General features: G+C 61.2%; 2 protein-coding genes and 1 non-coding gene across 5 annotated transcripts in view; 1 reads left to right on the forward strand and 2 right to left on the reverse strand.

Moving 5' to 3' along the window:
* Window positions 1–2,915: 2,915 nt before the first annotated feature.
* TRNAR-UCG (transfer RNA arginine (anticodon UCG)) lies at window positions 2,916–2,988 on the reverse strand. Its single transcript has one exon. It is a non-coding gene; the product is annotated as a tRNA-Arg (tRNA).
* A 254-nt stretch (window positions 2,989–3,242) lies between these two features.
* Window positions 3,243–20,266, forward strand: POLG (DNA polymerase gamma, catalytic subunit). The gene is made up of 23 exons (XM_059678272.1): window positions 3,243–3,382; window positions 4,032–4,810; window positions 8,402–8,594; window positions 9,560–9,724; window positions 9,823–9,969; window positions 10,112–10,191; window positions 11,208–11,390; window positions 11,484–11,638; window positions 11,780–11,906; window positions 12,599–12,817; window positions 13,644–13,764; window positions 13,953–14,039; window positions 14,349–14,456; window positions 14,846–15,006; window positions 15,632–15,685; window positions 15,781–15,898; window positions 16,235–16,370; window positions 16,461–16,707; window positions 17,507–17,629; window positions 17,744–17,912; window positions 18,013–18,221; window positions 19,194–19,354; window positions 19,818–20,266. The coding sequence occupies exons 2-23, from the start codon at window positions 4,191–4,193 to the stop codon at window positions 19,892–19,894; spliced, it is 3,660 nt and encodes a 1,219-aa protein (XP_059534255.1). The 5' UTR covers window positions 3,243–3,382; window positions 4,032–4,190; the 3' UTR covers window positions 19,895–20,266.
* The window catches only part of FANCI (FA complementation group I), a 52,686-nt gene continuing 51,903 nt past the window's right edge, over window positions 19,617–20,399 (reverse strand). For all 3 annotated transcript variants that reach the window (XM_059678270.1, XM_059678271.1, XM_059678269.1), the window contains one exon: window positions 19,617–20,202. In XM_059678270.1, the coding sequence (XP_059534253.1) occupies window positions 20,122–20,202 (81 nt within the window). In that variant the 3' untranslated portion in view covers window positions 19,617–20,121. The remainder of the gene's footprint in view (window positions 20,203–20,399) is intronic.

Here is a 20,399-nt window from a genome sequence, read left to right on the forward strand (position 1 = left end):
CTTCATGGTAGGTCTGGGAATCTCTCGGGGGTCCCATCAGTCAAGCACAGAGGAGAAAGTGTCGTAAGACTTGGCAGAGAGGGCTCACGTCCCCGGGTAACCTCCCTCAGCAGGAATCGGTGTCAACCATTTCTTTTTTAAATTAAGACATTTTAGGAAATATATCTTTTAGCCCTGGCCGGTTTGGCCCGGTGGATAGGGCATCGGCCTGCAGACTGAGGGTCCTGGGTTCCACAAGGCCACATGCCCCCGGTTGCAGGCTTGATCCCCAGTGTGGGGTGTGCAGGAGGCAGCCGATCAATGATTCTCTCATCATTGATGTTTCTATCTCTCCCTCTCCGAAATCAATAAAAATATATTTAAATATATATCTTTTACTGATTTCAGAGAGGATGGGAGAGGGAGAGAGGGAAACATCAATGATGAGAGAGAATCATTGATCAGCTGCCTCCTGCACACCCCACACTGGGGATCGAACCCACAACCTAGACATGTTCCCTGATGGGGAATTGAAACGTGACCTCCTGGTTCATGGGCTGATGCTCAACCACTGAGCCACACCGGCTGGGCAAGTGTTAACCATTGTTGTCCTTGCTGAGGATTCTTATTCCAGGGGCAGGGCACCTGCCTGGCCTGAAGTCACCTGGTGAGAGGGGCAGGTATCTTGATGGTCGTTGCCTGGCACTGGCTTGCTCTCCCAATGGCTATCAGGCAGGCCCAACCACAGCCTTCCCTGGAGGTGACACTCAATTAGGCCAAAGGTTCTTTCATTCTTTGTATGACAGACACCTTCTTAGAATAATGCCTTTAAATGCACAAAATACACAGAATTACACGGGAAAGCGAAGGTAATGAAATATTAGAAAGAAAAGGGAGCATGTATGTTTTGGTTAACTTATTAAATGATGAGATCTGGCGGTGGCCTAGTAACATTGTTATTTTCAAGTGCAATTAGTGTAAACAATACTATGAGCCCTAGCTGGTTTGGCTCAGTGGATAGAGTGTCGGCCTGCCAACTGAAAGGTCCTGGGTTCGATTCCAGTCAAGCGCATGTACCTTGGTTGCAGGCTCCTCCCTGGTCAGGGTCCCTGCAGGAGGCAACCAATCGATGTGTTTCTCTCACATCGATATTTCTGTCTTTTCCTCTCTCTTCCACTCTCTCTAAAAACCAATGGAAAAATACCCCCGGGTGAGGATTTAAATTATAGTATAAATAAAATAAAATATTGAGAAGTGTTTGGCCAGCGTGGTTCAGTGGTTGAGCGTCGACCTATGAACCAGGAGGTACCAGTTCGATTCCGGGCCAGGGCACATGCCCGGGTTGCGGGCTCGATCCCGTGTGGAGCTTGCAGGAGGCAGCTGATCAACTCTTTCTCATCATTGATGTTTCTATCTCTCCTCATTTCCTCTCTGAAATAAAAAAATTAAAAAATTGAGAAGCTAATTATCCCCTTTTAAAAAAGCAATACATTGGAACATCTGCAGCAACTGTAACGCTATGAAAACACACTCGATCGCTATTGGGTACTGCTGCTAAGACCACCGTGGCTGGTCGCCTAGCCTCCTCACTGAAGGAAATGCTACATTTCAGTAGGAGTAAGTAGTGAACGCGCCTTCCCCACGCAGGGACTCCCTGATGTACCACGAGAGCCTCTCCTCTCGGTATTTGGTAAAAATGTCAAGGGCACGAGGTTAAGTGGGGGAGAAGAAAACGGATTATAAAACGGTGGATTTTCATTTCATTTCATTTTTTGCCAAAAGAAAAAATAAACAAGAAAACATTCGTGCCAGAACCGGTTTGGCTCAGTGGATAGAGCTTCAGCCTGCGGACTCAGGGTCCCGGGTTCGATTCCGGTCAAGGGCATGTACCTTGGTTGCGGGCACATCCCCAGTGGGGGGGCGTGCAGGAGGCAGCTGATCGATGTTTCTCTCTCATTGATGTTTCTGGCTCTCAATCCCTCTCCCTTCCTCTCTGTAAAAAATCAATAAAATATATTTTAAAAAAATAAATAAATTTTAAAAAAAAGAAAAAGAAAAACACTAACTTTATAAAAAAAAAGAAAGAAAGAAAACATTCGTGTGTTATGTTAAACACATCTAGGACAGCGGGGCTTTTCTCTGCCTCTTGGGGGGCGGGGAGAAGGGGCGGGGGCGGGATCAGCGCCCAGGGCTGGCGAGGGGCGTGTCCCTGCCTAGCTCCGCCCCCCACTCCGGAGAACCCCGAAGCCAGTGCCCCTCACCCGATCACGGTGCCCTGGCACGTGCACGGTGGGAAGGTGGGAGCTGGCTCTCAGCGACTTTCCGCCGTCGCGCAGCTGGGTCCCCACGCTCTCGTTGCTCGCGTGGGCCTCATTCGGCGTGGCGCCCCGCAGCTCCTCCATCGCGGAGCGCGGAGAGCCCGGCTGCGGGGGCACCTGGAGCAACAGGAGGTGGATGCAGGAAGGGACCACAAAGGCGGGAAAGCACCCCCGGGAGGCGCCCCAGGCGGAAGGAAGCAGGACGCGCTTGGCCGGATGGGGGGCGGGGGATGGGGGATGGGGAGGCATTTACCACCGCGGGCCAGATTGGGGTTCAACAAATGGCGGCGGTTTTGCCCATCTGAATGGCCCAGACCAGGGGAGGCCGCACGGGGTTGACTCCTTTCCGTCCCTGTGTGTCCATTGAATCGGAATCGGGGTTTCCGCTTGGGGTGCGCTTCCTCTCCACTCCGCTCCCTCCGCGTTGGGGTACATTTTGGAGCTGCGCCCGGTTAGCCTGGGGCACGCAGGCGGCACTTTCACTGGGAGCGTGGAGTGTGGGAACCGTTACTTCCGCAGGCTTCGGAGCCGGACGGTAATTGGCACAAATCCCGAGCTGTCTGAGTGCCTCAGTCCTGGGACGTGGAATAAACCGAAAAAGTATGACTGAAACTCCCGCGACCGCGGCAGGACTCGAACCTGCAATCTTCTGATCCGAAGTCAGACGCCTTATCCATTAGGCCACGCGGCCGCCCGAGAGCCGTGGCTGCTTGGATCCACTAAACAGTCTCATGACCACGTTTGTCTGGGACCGGTCCACCTGCTCCGTGAGCAGGGGAGGCTGGACCCTGGTTCCCAGGGTTTTGCTGGGTGCGCCCACCCGGAAGTCTCCTTCTCCCCCCGCGGGCGGACCGGTCCACTTGCGGGCCTCCTATTGGCCGCGCGGGGAGTCTCCCCGCCCGCCTCTCGGGGAAGCCGCGGGACCGTGCGCGGCGCAGACGGGAAGTTGCGGCTGCCAGCGGAGCGCACGGTGCGCGGGGAGGCCACACGCCACCCCGAGGCTGCGTAGGCCGCGCGGAGGGAGCAGCCGCGCCGCTGGCCGGGGGTCGGGAGCGGCAGGCCCGGAGGCCCTAGGGCGGACCGAGGTTTCCGCGGGTTCGGCGCCGGGGAGGCCGGGTCTTGGAGCGGCCGCGCGGCCCCTCCCTCTCCAGCCTGGGAGCGGGGCCCAGGGCGCCGCGCGGGCCGCCGCGGGGCACCTGCGGGCGCCGGGCGTGGGTGGGGGCCCCGGGGAATAGCGGGTTCGAATCCGACTGCTGTCACCTCCTGGCGCTAGGCCCTCGGGCCGTGGCGTTCGCGATCGTGGCAGCCACCATTTGCCGAGGCCCCGGCCCCGCGACATCTTACCCCTTGTCACCCGCACAGCATCCCGTAGGGCAGAGTCCTGAGCCCCATTTTACAGAGCAGGACATCGGGGCCTAAGGCGCGCGCCCAAGGTCACGCAGCTGCTGGGAGCCAGGACCGGGCTTCACACCCGCGTCCGCCTCCAGAATCTGGGCTTTTTTCTCCAGCGTGTGCGCCTCCCCCGAGTTCACCGAGGAGCCGGCGTGAACCTCAGTTTACTCGGCGGGGGCATTGGTACCTACCCGGGTTGTGTGAGGCTTAGCTGAGGCGATGCCCCTAGAAGCGCCTGGCACGTTGCCTGCCTGGGGCGCAATAAGTGCTCCGGGAACGAGGGCTTCCGAGAGAACGGGCGATGCGTGTGTAACACCGCTTTCTGTCGTCTGTCTCCTCCAGGATTGCGGGTGGAAGGCAGGCATGGTCAGGCCCATTGCACTGACGGGAAGACAGAGACGAGACGTGTCTCTCCCCACGTCTTGCAGCCGGTAAAAGCAGCCAAGCTGGAGCCCAAAGCCAGGGGTCCCGAATCCCAGCGGGGAGCTCCCTGCACCCACCATGAGCCGCCTGCTCTGGAGGAAAGTGGCCGGCTCCGCCGCCGTCGGGCCCGGGCCGGGTCCAGCAGCTCCGGGGCGCTGGGTCTCCAGCTCCGCCTCCCTCCCCGGCCCCAGCGACGGGCCGCCGCCGCCGCCGCCAGTGCCATCCGCGGAGGGCGCGCAGCTGCGGCACAACCCCTTGCACATCCAGATGCTCTCGAGGGGGCTGCACGAGCAGATCTTCGGGCCCGGCGGCGGGGAGACGCCCGGCGAGTCCGCCGTGCGCCGCAGCGTGGAGCACCTGCAGAAGCACGGGCTCTGGGGGCAGCCGGGCGCGCCCCTGCCCGACGTGGAGCTGCGCCTGCCGCCCCTCTACGGGGGCAGCCTGGACCAGCACTTCCGCCTCCTGGCGCAGAAGCAGAGCCTGCCCTACCTGGAGGCGGCCCACTCGCTCTTGCAGGCCCAGCTGCCCCCCAGGCCCCCGAGCTGGGCCTGGGCGGAGGGCTGGACCCGGTACGGCCCCGCGGGGGAGGCCGAACCCGTGGCCATCCCCGAGGAGCGGGCCCTGGTGTTCGACGTGGAGGTCTGCTTGGCAGAGGGAACCTGCCCCACGCTGGCGGTGGCCATATCCCCCTCGGCCTGGTGAGTGCGGGCTGGGCTGGGCTGGGCTGGGGGGACTTGACGGCACGTGGGGCGCCCACCTTACTAGTTGGGTTCAGGGAGCATTTACTGGGCTCCCACGGGGTGCCTCCCGGTGGGCGCTTTTGTAGCGACTGCGGATGCGCGGTGAGCTCCATGCCTGAGCGTTGATCTGTGAACCGGGAGGTGGTGGTTCGATTCCCGGTCAGGGCACATGCTGCGTTGTGGGCAGGAGGCTGCCGATCCATCATTGATGTTTCTCTCGCTCCTTCTTCCGTCTTCTCTGAAATCAATAAAAATACTTTTAAACAATAATGAGATAGGCTTGACCCCAGCTTTCCTGGAGAGAAGGTAGAGGCCACACACACCCACGCAGATGGCAGGTGGTGGCAGGGGTTTGTGGAGAATCACAGTTGAGTGCTGTCTGGGAGACTGACCAGTCCCCTTGGGGGCGGTCTCTCTTCCCCTCTCCCGATGGCTTCCTGAGAAGTTAGCCCAAGACATTGGCCGGCAAACTGTGGCTTGGCAAACCGCGGCTCGCGAGCCACATGCGGCTCTTTGGCCCCTTGAGTGTGGCTCTTCCACAAAATACCGGCTCTTCCACAAAATACCGACTTCTGCGCATGGGCCACGAAGTTTCAATGGCACTGTCCGTGCACGCCCGCACGTGGTATTTTGTGGAAGAGCCACACTCAAGGGGCCAAAGAGCCGCATGTGGCTCGCGAGCCGCGGTTTGCTGACCACGGGCCTAAGACACGTGAACAGTGTTTCTATTCGGGGGATGCTATGGGGTATTTTGGGCAGGAGAGAGCTCCCGTGGGGGGGACTGTCCTAGGCGGGATAAGACATTTAAGCATCCCTGCTGCTCCCTTAAATGCCAGGCACCCCCGACCCCCATTCCCAATGTTCCCTGGAGGTAGCGTCCCCCTGAGCACCCCCAGTTGAGACACGCTGCTTTCCTCACCCTCCCAAGCAGGCATTTCCCCCCTAAAAGGTATAGCTAATCTCCTTTTCTGTTTTTACTTTATTTATTTTTAATTTTGTCCCTTCTTTTCTTTTTAAGTAACTTTCTAAGTGCCATGCACGTTTCTCGAACAATGATGGCAGCACTGGCCCTCCCCCCTTTCAGTCTTCATTCCAGGATTAAAACACTGTGTACAGCCTTCACGCTTTCGGGCCTGGCCGGCAAAAAAGTTGGCAGTTTCTTTATTTCTCCTGGAAGCGACTTCTTTGTGAAGAAAGCTGCGAAGTGTTAAATATGCAGCTGAAAATGGGGGAGACGTGGCTGAGTGGCGAAGACAGGCATTAATGGCAGGAACTAGATGATTTCTCGTGGCTGTAGCTCGAGTTAAGAGGAGAATCTAGCGCTCCTGTAACTCGATGGTCACAGAGCAGGTACTGTCCATCGCTCGAGAAGGTGAAGTAGGCCGCGGCGGCTGAAAGAAAACTAGGAAACCATTGGCAAGGAAGGCTTGTGTTTTGATAATTTAACTGGAGCCCCCTTTTCACTTCCGCCTCTTTCCTCTCCGAACTGTTCACTTGTTTCTCCCTGTGCTGCCCACCGGCCTCTCATTCTCGCTCCTTCTAGCCAGTGGGACGGGGGGCATCGCTCCCTTTGCTTGGGCACCGAGGCCTGGTCCTTCCTCCTGGGGCTGTGTGGCGGGCACAGAGGTCTGGGCTGACACTGGCACCCCCTCCTGAAGTTGTGTGTGGTGGGGGTGGGGCCATCCTAGCTCTTAACCGGGGCCCATCCCTGCTGCATGGCTGGGTCAAGTAACGTCAGGTACCCGACCAGCCCTCAGTTTCCAGTGGGCGGGGGGAGCCTTGGGCAGCCAGGCTTTGGTCTTCAGACTAGAGGGGCATGCCGCAGGCCGCCAGCACTCATCCAAGACTCACAGTATTACTGGCATTTGTTCCGACTCATCTCACATTCACCAAAGGTGTTTGTGTTTTGGCCTTTTTTTTAAATCACAAGTAAATTCATATTCAGGTGGCTCTCTGCACAGCTGCCAACCTGGATCTGGTCGCCAGTATGACTTTTAAAGAATATATATACATTTCTTTATTGATTTCAGAGAAGGGAGAAATAGAAACATCATTGATGAGAGAGAATCGGGTTGGCTGCCTCCTGCACGCCCCCTACGGGGGATTGAGCACAACCCCAGGCAAATGCCCTGACAGAGAGTTCAACCTTGATCTCCAGGTTCATAGGTCGGCGCTCAACCACTGAGCCACACTGGCCGGGCCAGTATGACTTTCATTACCACTAAAGTTCCTGTCATCGCCATAGCCGCACACATTTGACATTCTCCAGCCTTTTCCTCTGTGTTGTTTCACACGCCCCATGGCAAGTGGGGGAGGTTTCCAGCTTGAGTCCCTGAGCTCTCCCCACCCTTTGGAGTGGGAGCTGGATTTTAACACGGGGACCTCTTTTTGCTGATCCCAGCCTCCCCGCCCCCCCCACGTCTGTTGGAGCTGTTGGCAGGCTACCCCTCCTCCTCCCCGTCAGGGTACAGGGAGCGCCTTTGCAGCTGTGGCGGCCACACATGTGGCCTCGTCACTCACTTTGATGCTGACCGGCCTTGACCCTTTGGCATCCTGTGTGCACAGGGCTTTTCCTCCGCGGCCGTCTGCGCATGCTCAGCCTCGTGGCCCCTGAGCAGACTCCAGTCGCTTCCCAATTCCTGTCCGGACATCCCGGTCCCTCCCCCACCCCGCACAGGGACATTTCCCGGGCACTGTCGCTGCTCTCACTGAGCGAGGCTGCTCAGAGGCACAGACCCTCTGGGGTGTGTGGCTTGCTCTTCGTCCTTTAGAATCAATCGTTCCAGCCTTTGGATGACTCAGCCCGTACATGAATGCAGCATTTGTCCTTTTTTTTTTTTTTTTTGCCACTTTCACAGTCCGGCCGGTGTGGCTCAGTGGTTGAGTGTTGACCTATGAACCAGGAGGTCACGTTCAATTCCCGGTCAGGGCACATGCCCGGGTAGCGGGCTCCATCCCAAGTAGGAGGTGTGCAGGAGGCAACCCATCCATGATTCTCTCTTATCACTGATGTTTCTATCGCTCCCTCTCCCTTCCTCTCTGAAATCAATAAAAATATATTTAAAAACAAAACAAACAAAAAACCCCACCATTTCCACTTTGGATTCTATTCGAATTGCTTCTCTCACGTACTGGCACTTGGAGCACGAGCTGTCCTGTTTACAGACGTGAGGGGTGGGGACTATTTCTAAAGCACCTGAGAGCCGAGCTCAGGGTCGGTGCACACTTGGGCGGAGCTACGGCTGAATCCGGACCCCGGGCTGTGGCACTGGCACCCTCCTTACCTGCGGGAGCTCTTGCGACCACCACCAACACATACCCCCGCCCCGCCCCCCCTGGCCTCGCTCTGTGAGGGTTAGGAGCACCCATTGGTCTCACTGGTGTCCCCCTACTGGGGATTGAGCACAACCCCAGGCATGTGCCCTGACAGAGAATCCAACCTTGACCTCTGTCAAGTGTGGCCTGGCCTGGGTGGCGGGTCTGCAGGGGGTGCCGTGGAGCGGAACTTGGAAGCCTCTTGGCTGACCCTGCCTGCCTCTCCTCCCTCAGGTATTCCTGGTGCAGCCGGCGGCTGGTGGAAGAGCGTTACTCTTGGACCAGCCAGCTGTCGCCGGCTGACCTCATCCCCCTGGAGGCCCCCGCCAGTGCCGGCCCCACCCAGCGAGACGGGCAGGAGCAGCTAGTGGTGGGGCACAACGTTTCCTTTGACCGCGCCCACATCAGGGAGCAGTACCGGATCCAGGTGAGGGTCCTGGGCCGGCGCAGCGGCTGGTCTCGGTGATGGAGGACGCACTGTCCACCAGCCTGTTCCCGGACCTGGTTGTCACAGGACAATGGCCCTTCCTTGTGTGGCCTGTGGGAGCTCAGCGTGGGTCTTTGCGGGCTCCGGGCCCGCAGCCTGGCCTCCCTCCTGCCTTAGCCACGGATGAGTGGTGTGAGCTCCCCAGCTTCCTTCTTCGTAAGAGGAGGGAGGGGACAGCAGCTGTCTCATAGGCCTGTTCGGAGGGTCAGACCAATGTGCATGTCAGATACATGCCGGGTGTACAGTTGTGACAATTTTTAAAAAAATTATTTTCTTTAAAAACATATTTGTGTTGATTTCAGAGAGGAAGGGAGAGGGAGAGAGAGAGAGAAACATCAACGATGAGAGAATCATAGATTGGCTGCCTCCTGCACGCCTCCTACTGGGGATTGAGCCCGCAACCCAGGCATGTGCCCTTGACTGGAATTGAACCCAGGACCCTTCAGTCCGTAGGCCGATGCTCTATCCACTGACCCACACCGGCCAGGGCTAGTTGTGACAGTTGTTAACTTTATGAAAATGCTTTATCATGTGTTCTCCCGACAGCGCGGGGAAGGGCAGCGCAGGGGACGCAGCCTTAGCCCGTGGCTGAGGGTGCGGAGCCCCAGCCTTGCCCGCTTGCCCAGGGCCACGGAGCTTGTGAGTGGCGCGGCTGGGGTTGCGCCTGAGAGCTCAGAAGGCCTTGCTTTGGCCACTCTGTGCCCAGGGTGCCCTCCGAGCTGTGCTGGATGCTGGGAGGACTGTGTGTTGGGATTGAGCCAGGTCCGCACCTTCAGGGTGGCTAGAATTTGAGGGGGCCGGCCCCTCACAGGCATGAAGGCGTGGGAAGCGGTGTGAGGGGGAGGGAGCGGTGAGGAGCCCGGGCGGGCGGGCGGGCGGGCCCCTCAGCCGCAGCCTGTCCTCAGGGCTCCCGCATGCGCTTCCTGGACACCATGAGCATGCACATGGCCATCTCGGGGCTCAGCAGCTTCCAGCGCAGCCTGTGGATGGCCGCCAAGCAGGGCAAGCGCAAGGCCCGGCAGGTCACACAGCGAGCCCAGAAGTCCCAGGGCAAAGGCAACGGCCCAGCGGTGAGGACGCCTGCGGGGGGGCCGGGGACCCCTTCACCGCCCGCCGGTCAGGCCTGGGGCCCAGCTGAGCCGCCGTGTCCCTTGCTCCGGCCCCTCAGATCTCCTCCTGGGACTGGCTGGACATCAGCAGCGTCAACAACCTGGCGGACGTGCACGGCCTCTACGTCGGGGGGCCGCCCTTAGAGAAGGAGCCCCGCGAGCTCTTTGTCAAGGGCAGCATGAAGGACGTCCGCGAGAACTTCCAGGTATGGGGGTGCAGAGGGCTCCGGGGAGCGGGGGTGGAGGAGCCCTCGCCGACCCCGGGAGCATCGCGCCAGACCTGACCCTGAGCCCGGCGGTGGTAGTGGGACGGCTGCCCACCCAGCGCCTTCCTGTCGCCTGTGCCAGGACCTGATGGAGTACTGTGCCCAGGACGTGTGGGCCACCTACGAGGTCTTTCAGCAGCAGCTGCCACTCTTCCTGGAGAGGTGAGCGCGGCCCCAGGGGAGCCCGGGCTGGTGTGTTCCCAGCACCCGGCCCACTGCCATCAGGTGGCACGGGGCCTCTGTCCGTGGGGGCCGCCGGAGCCCTGGACGCTGGGTTTCTGCAGGTCCTGCAGGGAGGCTGGGGCTGTGCGTGGTCCCAGCTTTTTAAGCACCCACTCCACCCAGATCAGCGCTCAGGGCTTCCGGTCAGTGTGGTCCAAGTCCTGTCAGCCAGACCCAGTTTGAGTGTTGAGTCTTTAGGGTTCTCGCTACATAGTATCTTGTCCTCTGCACGAACACACCTTTATCTTTTATACTGTGTTTCTAGTGTATCTTTTTGTTGTTGTTGTTAATCCTCACGGGAGGCTATTTTTCCATTGATTTTTAGAAAGAGCGGAGAGACAGAGAGAAAGATCCATGTGAGAGAGACACATCTGATTGGTTGCCTCCTGCACCTGCCCCAGCCAGGGTCAGGATCGAGCCTCCAACCCAGGTACATGCCCTTGACCAGAATCAAACCTGGGACCCTTTCCGCAGGCCAACGCTCTATCCACTGAGCCACACCGGTTAGGGCTTTACTGTATCTTTTCTACGTTTAGATGTTCAGACACACAAATGCTTGCACTGTGTTAGCGCTGCCTCCAGCATTCAGCGCGTTACGCGCTGTACAGCGCTGTAGCCGGAGCAGCAGCCGTACGTAGAGCCCAGGTGGGCGGGGGCTGGACCATCTAGGTGTGTCGCCGTCTCTGCCGTGCCCACGGTGGCAGTCACCTAGCGACACCTTCCTCAGAACGTGCCCCATTGGTGAGCAGCACATGACTGAATCCACTTTACGGATGAAGGGAGGCTCAGAGAGGGGAAGTGACTCCCAGCCCCGTGGCCGGAGCGGCGAAGCTGGGGTTTAAACCCCGTCTGAGGCTGCAGGGCTGTGCTTGGCACGGGGCGGGGATCGGGGTGGGGACCGGGCCAAAGCCCTCCTCCTGGGGTCGCTGACGGCAGCCCCGGTGTTTGCGCCCAAGGTGTCCCCACCCGGTGACTCTGGCCGGCATGCTGGAGATGGGGGTGTCCTACCTGCCCGTCAACCAGAACTGGGAGCGCTACCTGGCGGAGGCGCAGAGCACCTACGAGGAGCTGCAGCGGGAGATGAAGAAGTCGCTGATGGACCTGGCCAACGACGCCTGCCAGCTGCTGTCGGGAGAGAGGTACCGGCCTGGGCGGGCGGGAGCCGGGCAGGGGTGGCAGGGAGGCTGGCTTTCGGCTCAGCCTCACCGCTGCCTGGCGGGCTGGCTGCGCAGGTACAAAGACGACCCCTGGCTCTGGGACCTGGAGTGGGATCTGCAAGAGTTTAAGCAGAAGAAGGTGAGGCGGGTGAAGAGGAACGAGCCGGCTGCCGCCAGCGACGTGCCCAGCGAGGGTGCCGGGGGCCCTGGAGACACCAAGGATCAGGAAGGTGGGGCGCTCGGGCGGGAGGTGGGCAGAGATGGGCCTTGGGAAGGTGTCGCTCCCGCCGCCAGGATGCTGGCGGGTCTAAGAGACCCTTCCCTGGTTCCGATCATGTGCCCCCCCCGCCCCCCCCCCCCCCCCCCCGCAGACCCCGGCCCTCCCAGTGAGGAGGAGGAGCTTCAGCGCGCTGTCACGGCCCGCGCCTGCTTGGAGCAGCTGAAGGGGACCACGGAGCTCCTGCCCAAGCGGCCCCAGCACCTCCCTGGACACCCTGGGTGAGCCCTGGCCCCTCCCCTCCCAGGATGCCCTGTTCCGGGCCCAGCACGGGGTGGCGTGCTGCCCTTGGTTCCTGCTGCCTCCCGTGCCTGTTCTCAGCTAGTTCCCTCTGCCCGGCTCACCGAGCACCTGCTGTGTGCCGCCCCGGCAGCCTTAGGGTGCAGATGGCATCACAGCTCCTCCTTCCTGGAGCTCCTCACCCTGAGTTGCCAGGCACACAGACCAGCCAGCGCAGCTGGTGTCTGTATCCAGGGTCAGAGCCTGGCTGCCTGGGGTAATCAGGGAAGGCTTCCTTGTGGAGGTGGCCCTTCACTGGAGCCTCACAGAGGGCACAGTTGGGAGAATAGGGGCAGCCAGGGTGACCTGCAAGTGTGAGACAGAACTCTGATGGCCCGGGAGTGTCATGAGAACCGAGGTGGGGTGGCGGGGAGAGGCGGGGGACAGATCGGCTTGTTGCTATGGCCAGTGGCCCTCCAGGAAGGGAACTGCCCTGGGCATTCCTGGCCCATCTGCAGCCTAGTCCAGTGGGACCTTTCAGTTATTCTCCGGTCTCCACGGGGGTTCCGGGCCACGTCCCAGAGGGCGAGAGGCAGCGGAGGCTAAGGTCCCGGGCCTTGGAAAGTGGGTGGAGCCCGTCACGGGGAGAGAGCCTTCATTGCAGTCACACTGTGACACTTCTCCGGGGGCACAGGTGGTACCGGAAGCTCTGTCCCCGGCTGGATGACCCTGCGTGGACCCCGGGCCCCAGCCTCCTCAGCCTGCAGATGCGCGTCACCCCCAAGCTCATGGCGCTGACCTGGGACGGCTTCCCCCTGCACTTCTCAGAGCGACACGGCTGGGGGTACCTGGTGCCCGGGCGGCGGGACAACCTGGCTAAGGTGCCATCGTCAGGGGTGGCCTGCCCCTACAGGTGAGGCTCCGGCTGGGGCGGGGAGGGAGCTGAGCTCCCAGGATCCTTCCTGCTGGGGAAGGGCGAGGGCCTGAGGCTGGGTTCCAGCTCCCTTTTCACGGCCCCTCCTCCTCTAGGCTCAGAGCCAGGTGCTCGGGAGGGGGGAGGACTAGGGGGGGTGGGGAGGACTAGGGCCTGCTCCCGACCCAGGGCCCGGCTGCACGTGTGGAGGGCGGGGGCTTTCTCTCTGAGTATAACTCACCGAGCACGAGTCACCATCTGGGCTACGACTCCTTGGGGGCGCTCTCCCGTGCGTTCTGAGCAGTGGCTGAGACAGGTTATCCCCGTCAGAGTGGACGAAGCACAGGCGAGGGCAGCCGGTTGGTGGGAGGTCACAGGCCGAGGGCTTTGAGAGGCAGGGGCTGGGAGGAGCCTCAGACTGCAGTGGCCCAGGGTCCTGGCTCGGCAGGGCAGCCGGGGTCCCTCGTGGGTCTCAGGAAAGGGGCTGGGATCGCCCTGCTCCTGTGAGACAGCGAGGGTGGGTGCGTTGGCAGGAGCCGGCCTGGGGCGGGCGGCTGACCCCCCTCGCCCGCTCTGAGTTTTCCCTGGGGCGGCGCAGCTCTGCGGCCTGGGAGCAACTTCGATAGTCAGTCTGGGCCTCGGACCAGCCCGCCCCCAGGGTGCTGGGTCACTTCCGATGTGTTGCTCGCCGTCTAAAACCGGGGAGGGCTGCCCACTCCTGCTCAGGGCTGATGCTGAGGACTGAACAAGGGGAATTGTGGGAGGCCCGCCCCTGCCCGCCCGAGCAGGCACCCTAACCAGAGCCGCTGCTGCTCTTCTCGCCCAGAGCCATCGAGTCCCTGTACGGGAAACACTGCGCCGAGCAGGGGAAGCGGCAGCCGGAGCCGCAGGCGGCGCGCCTGGCCGAGGAGTTCCTGCTCAGCGAGAGCAGCGCCCAGTGGCAGATGGTGAGGGCGGGCGCCAGCCTGAGCTCGGGGAGGGTCTCCGTGCCCTCCGGGGAAGGGGGGAGTGGGGCACGGTGTGCCCAGCTCTCACCCAGGCCGGCCTGGGCTGTCTGCGTGCCGCAGGGAGGGGCTGGTGGATTCCGGCCGACCCAGCCTCCTGCTTCACTCCCTTGGTACCTGGGCCCATCCAGGTGGAAGAGCTGGGCTGCTTAGAGGTGCAGGATGAGGCCAAGGCGGACAGCTCGGAGGCGGCAGTTCCGGGTCAGCCCCCAGCTCTGGTGAGCAGGGCGCGGGCTCAGTTCCTGGGGGGCGGGGGCGGGGGTACTGGCGGCCGGGACCTCCTTACGCCCAAGTAGCAGCTCACCACCTGCGCCCCAAGGTCCTGGGGGTTGGGAGGTGCTGCCTGCCCTTGGTGGCCCCACACTTGTGGGAAGGCCCAGGAGGAAGCCGGAGACCTGGTGGTTCGCCTGCCCCTTCCCAGCTCACCTGCTCAGCGATCCCGGCCCCATTCCCACCCCCGGCTACCCCTGGCCCACGATGAATGCAGGCGCTGGGGCAGGGCCTGATCTAGGCGTGTGGCCCCACAGACTGGGGCTGGCGGCCCCAAAGCCAGCCAGCCAGCCTATCACCACGGCAACGGACCCTACCATGACGTGGACATCCCCGGCTGCTGGTTCTTCAAGCTGCCGCACAAGGTAGGTGTCCTGGTTCGCGCCCGTCCGTGTCCTCGTGGCGCTCAGGGCTCCGGCAGGCCTGCGTGGCTCAGCCCGCGAGATCTCCCCTCGCAGGAACGGCGGTGGCGGTGCTGGGGCCCAGCGTGCTCTCAGGACAGATAGCACCATCGGGGCCGTGTTCCCGTGGAAACTGGGCGGGCAGGACATGCCAGGTGCTGGCAGTGAGTCTGCTCCGCGATGGGTGTTGAGTGACGGCTGCTCCTGCGAAGGGGCAGGTTTGCTGTCTTTAGTGCCTGCCTGTGCGGCCGTCGGGGCGGGCTTGCCCCCGCTGCTCTGCTCCAGGCTCTGGGCACCGGCGCCCCGGCCAGGGCCTGCCACCTGCCTCCAGCCCCTGCTCCCGTTGCCCGCAGGACGGCAACAGCTGCAACGTGGGCAGCCCCTTCGCCAAGGACTTCCTGCCCAAGATGGAGGACGGCACCCTGCAGGCGGGCCCGGGAGGCGCCAGTGGGCCCCGGGCCTTGGAAATCAACAAGATGATTTCTTTCTGGAGGAATGCCCACAAACGGATCAGGTGGGCACCGCGGGGGACGGACGTGCCCATCTGCCCCTGGCAGGTTCCTGCAGCCTGGGCCCCCTCCCCGCCTCCCCCAGGGCCCCTGACTCAGCCTGTGCTGAGCGGACAGCCCCGCTGTGGTCTGGAGACCCGGCTACTTGTAGTCCTGGTGCCGCGTGTCCACAGGCAAGACCCCTCCCCCTCCAGCCTCAGCTGCCCTGTTTATAGAGAATGGTACTGTAGGACCCCGATGCCCCCCCCCCCCCCGCCCCCCAGCTCTAAAAGGACCCCTCGGTGTAACTGCTGAGCACCAGGGCTGTCCTCTGCTGGGGGCTGGGCATGCTATATGGATTCACCTTGAAGGCCGGGTCCAGGTGCGGGCTGCCCGCAGTCCAGGGCGGGAAGAGTGCTGATGGCTCGCGGCTGCCCTGAGCGTGGACCAGGCTGCGGGTGGAGGCTGCACGGGTGCTCTGGGACGAGGGCAGAAGCTGCTGGCCGGTTCTCAGATGGCACAGGCTCCTGCCTGGTAGATTCTAGGGCACCAGGTGGCTGCAAGCAGCCTGAAGTGGGCAGTGAGGGCCCCGTGGGAGGGCTGGATTCTGCCCCGGGGGCCGTGGTGAGCCTGGGCCTGTCTGTCCCCCAGCTCCCAGATGGTGGTGTGGCTGCCCAGGTCAGCTCTGCCCCGTGCTGTGACCAGGTACGGCCTGCCCAGTGGTTGGGGGACAGGAGTGGGGGCGGGCGGTCCTAGGACCAAAGCAGGCTGCTGAGGCCCGTGCTCTCCCCTGCCCCCAGGCACCCAGATTACGATGAGGAAAACCGCTACGGGGCCATCCTGCCCCAGGTGGTGACCGCCGGCACCATCACCCGCCGGGCCGTGGAGCCCACGTGGCTCACCGCCAGCAACGCCCGGGTACGTGTCCCCGCACCCTGGTCCCTGCCCGTCCTCTCCGATGTGGCTAGAAATGGGGGTTGCAAGGGCCTTCAGTGAGGGGCAGGAAAAGGACCCCGAGATCGGGGTCAGGCGGGACTCGGGTTCTTACCTAGCTTCTCAAGTCAGCCGTTTTAGGAAACCCGCATGTTCTGGCACCTGCTGCCGGCCAGACACTGACCCGGCGTGACGGCTGCAGCCGTGGTGGTTAAAGGGGGCTGGCGCAGGGTGGGGAGGCCCTTACCTGCCAGCCTGTTGCTGCTACATCGCCGCCCCGGCCGGAGTGGGTGGGCGTCTCAGGGGTGTCTCTTCCTGCAGCCCGACCGAGTGGGCAGCGAGCTGAAGGCCATGGTGCAGGCCCCGCCCGGCTACGTCCTGGTGGGCGCCGACGTGGACTCGCAGGAGCTGTGGATCGCAGCGGTGCTGGGAGACGCCCACTTCGCGGGCATGCACGGTGGGCAGGAGCGGGGCCGGCGCGGGGAGGGAGCCAGCTGCGAGGCGGGGCCGGCGTGTCTGAGCCCCTCTCCCTCCGTCCTGCCCCCAGGCTGCACGGCCTTCGGCTGGATGACCCTGCAGGGCCGCAAGAGCCGGGGCACCGACCTGCACAGCAAGACGGCCGCCACCGTGGGCATCAGCCGCGAGCACGCCAAGGTCTTCAACTACGGCCGCATCTACGGGGCCGGGCAGCCCTTCGCCGAGCGCCTGCTCATGCAGTTCAACCACCGCCTCACCTCCCAGGAGGCAGCTGAGAAGGCCCAGCAGATGTACGCCGTCACCAAGGGCCTGCGCAGGTGAGGGTCCCCTGCGTCGTTTCCCGGGCCTCAGGCCTGCTCTGCTACCCCCTCTGCCCCCGTCTGCCCTCCCTCCCCTTACCTGGCTCTCCCCTTCACACCCGTGACTGAGCTGCAGGGTGGCTCGTACCTGGGTTGTGACATTTAAGTTGGCCTTGAACAGGTTTCCTTAGAGCAGTGGTTCTCAACCTGTGGGTCGTGACCCCTTTGGGGGACCCTTTCACAGGGGTCGCCTAAATACATCCTGCATATCAGATATTTACATGACGATTCATAATGGTAGCAAAATTAGTTATGAAGTAGCAACGAAAATTTTATGGTTGGGGGTCACCACAACATGAGGAACTGTATTGAGAACCACTGCCTTAGAGGGTTAATTACATTTGCCAGCCCTGCCCTAGCCGGTTTGGCTCAGTGGATAGAGTGTCGGCCTGCAGACTGAAGGGTCCCGGGTTCGATTTGGTTCAAGGGCACATTCCCAGGTTGTGGCTCGATCCCCAGTAGGGGGCACGCAGGAGGCAGCCGACCAATGATTCTCTTCCCCTCTCCCTTCCTCTCTGAACTCAATAAAAATATATATATTTTTAAAAATCTGTCAGTCCTTTGGCAGTTGCATCTAAGGCTTTCGGACAGGCAGCTACTCTGGCATAACCCAAAGCGTGGATTCCTGTCCGGGCTCTGCCAGCCTCTCCGTGCCCATTTCTGCCTCTGAAGCGAGCCTGTGGGGGACAGGCAGGGGCCCGGGGCTTGGCACAGAGCAGACACTCCCATGGGCATGATGGTGGCGACCTGCCCCCAGGTATCGGCTGTCCGATGAGGGCGAGTGGCTGGTGAGGCAGCTGCACATCCCAGTGGAGAGGACCGAGGACGGCTGCGTTTCCCTGCAGGATCTGCGCAAGGTCCAGAGGGAAGCTTCGAGAAAGTGAGAACTCTCTGGGTGTGGAGGGAGGGAGGGAGGGGGGTCCGGGCGGGCCCTGGGAGCTGGGAGGAGCTGATAGGGAAAGACAATGCTTGTTCTGTCTGTTCTGGTCCCCAGGTCGCGCGGGAAGAAGTGGAACGTGGTTGCAGAGCGGATGTGGACGGGGGGCACGGAGTCAGAGATGTTCAACAAGCTGGAGAGCATTGCCACGGCCGACGAGCCACGCACCCCGGTGCTGGGCTGCCGCATCAGCCGGGCCCTGGAGCCCTCGGTGGCTCAGGGGGAGGTACTGCGTGGACACGGGAGGTCACAGGAGGGAGAGAGGGAGGGAGGGAGGCACGCACAGATGCGGACGGGATCCCTCACCAGCGCCCCTCCCTCCCCAGTTCATGACCAGCCGGGTGAACTGGGTGGTGCAGAGCTCCGCGGTGGACTACCTGCACCTCATGCTCGTGGCCATGAAGTGGCTGTTCGAGGAGTTCGCCATCGACGGGCGCTTCTGCATCAGCATCCACGACGAGGTCCGCTACCTGGTGCGTGAGGAGGACCGCTACCGCGCGGCCCTGGCCCTGCAGATCACCAACCTGCTGACCAGGTGGGCCGGGCTCTGGGCCAGGCTGAGTGCGATCTAGCTCTCATCTCCCCGGAAGTGGATGTGTTAGCTTTCCTCTCTAGTTTTTTTTTTTTTTTTTTTAATATATTTTATTGATTTTTTACAGAGAGGAAGGGAGAGAGATAGAGTTAGAAACATCGATGAGAGAGAAACATCGATCAGCTGCCTCCTGCACATCTCCTACTGGGGATGTGCCCGCAACCCAGGTACATGCCCTTGACCGGAATCGAACCCGGGACCCTTCAGTCCGCAGGCCGACGCTCTATCCACTGAGCCAAACCGGTTTCGGCCTCTCTAGTTTTTTAAAGTCTTAAGACTGGCCTTCAACTTTTAAAGATTTTTTGGCCTGAAAGTGTCATAGATTAGATCACTGATGTAGTGAGCAGGCGGGTCAGGGGCGTTTCCCCAAATAGTAGCTCTCAAATAGCGCCCCCTACGAACACACCTTTATCTGTGAACGTTTCCTTCTGTGCCAGAAGCTGGTTATTCTGATTCCTAAGAGTAATACATGGCTAGTGGGGAAATTCACGTGATTTTAAAGTAATTTATACCTTATATATTGGGTTGCGTTTTCTCATGGTAGAATTTCACTTACTGGTTGAACTAAATGATAGCACAGTTCCGTGTTGATCTGCCCCTGAGAACCAGTGGGAGCCGCGCTGTCCTGATTAACGGTAAACGACGAGTGTTTACAATGCGCGGCGTGTCTCCAGTGCCCTCTGCACTGTGTCCCGGGGGCATTGTGTAAGGAGCTAACAGAGTCCTTGTATGCTCAGGTGATGAGGGAAGTTTTTACGTCAGTGACGCATGCCATCCCTGCCTCTCAGAGCTCCCTGTGGGGCGTGGGAAGGCGGGGGCGCTGGCCCTCGTGCCCTGCTCCCGGGGTGCAGGCCGTCCCTCTGCGGTGAGGGCCGGGGCGCGGCAGGAGCCGCTGAGGGGGCTGCTCTCTTTCAGGTGCATGTTCGCCTACAAGCTGGGCCTCAATGACCTGCCCCAGTCGGTCGCCTTTTTCAGTGCCGTCGACATTGACCGGTGTCTCAGGAAGGAAGTGACCATGGATTGTAAAACCCCCTCCAACCCGACGGGGATGGAAAGGAGATACGGGGTTCCCCAGGGTGAGCACACGCCTTGGTGCCTCTCGTTCCGGGTGGGAGGTGAGGTGCCCTGGGCAGCGCTCTGCCACAGGAAGCTCGGGCACCAGAGGGCGAGTCCCCTCTTAGCAAGCAGGTCGGCTACGTGTGTATAACGTGCCCTGGGCCCCCGGGAGCGGGACGTGAACCCTGAGGGGCTGCGCCTCCGGGGTGTGTTCACAGGAGTGACGGCACGTTGGCGGCCCTGGTTCTCCCATCGGCACCTCTCTTCTCCAACCACATCGGCCACGTTTAAAGGTTTATTGTGCAAAGTCAAAGTGCATTCTAAAGTGAAAAAAAGCTGTGCCCCGAACGCCAAACAACCAGAAAGCCTCCTTTCTAGAGGAAGCGTATCTAAGACAGACGTTTTATACAGAAGCACAGGGCCCTCCCCCGAGCTCCGAGCCCCAAGCCCAGACAGTGTCGTTAGCAACCTGCTCTCTTCCAGGCGAAGCGCTGGATATCTACCAGGTCCTGGAACTCACCAAAGGCTCCCTGGAGAGGCGTGGCCGGCCGGGCCCGTAGCCGCCGAGGCGGGCATTGCTCCCATGGAGCTCCCCCGGGTGCGCGGCGCCCACACTCAGGCTTTCGGCTGCGCTCTGCCAGGAGCAGGCTGCCAGGGAGGACCGCCTGTCACAGAAGGGGCAGCCGAGTTCAACGGGTTCAGAACAGGAGGCCAGCGTCGTGCAGGCTGTCGGACAGGGGCAGTGTGCTTGTCGGGTAAACAGGAAGCAGAAGCCCCAGAGTGCACATTAACTCAGGCATTTCGTTTCTTTCCTCCTTTTCTTCTTGGCTGGTTCTTTGTTCTGTTCTCCGTGCTCTGACGTGGTGTCCTAGAAGGAGAAGGTGACCACCCTGCTCAGAGGCCCGGAAATAAACAGATCCTTTATCTTCTCAGCGGAGCCTGGGCAGCTGTGCTTTCTCCCGTCCCCGCTCGCTGCGCCGCAGGGGGAGGGAGGGAGGCCTCGGGGCAGAGGCGGCAGTGTACACTGTGTCTGGACCTTTGTTAACCAGGGAGATGCACGGGACA

This window comes from Myotis daubentonii, chromosome 21 (assembly GCF_963259705.1).
Source record: "Myotis daubentonii chromosome 21, mMyoDau2.1, whole genome shotgun sequence".
In the NCBI taxonomy this organism is placed as follows: Eukaryota; Metazoa; Chordata; class Mammalia; order Chiroptera; family Vespertilionidae; genus Myotis; species Myotis daubentonii.

Excerpts from the sequence above, each read along its gene's own strand:
- POLG (XM_059678272.1), top strand. The coding sequence starts at position 4,191 with ATGAGCCGCCTGCTCTGGAGGAAAGTGGCCGGCTCCGCCGCCGTCGGG. Across the intron at positions 11,907-12,598 it reads CACCTCCCTGGACACCCTGG|GTGGTACCGGAAGCTCTGTC; the intron begins GTGAGCCCTGGC and ends CCGGGGGCACAG. Across the intron at positions 18,222-19,193 it reads ATCACCAACCTGCTGACCAG|GTGCATGTTCGCCTACAAGC; the intron begins GTGGGCCGGGCT and ends GCTCTCTTTCAG.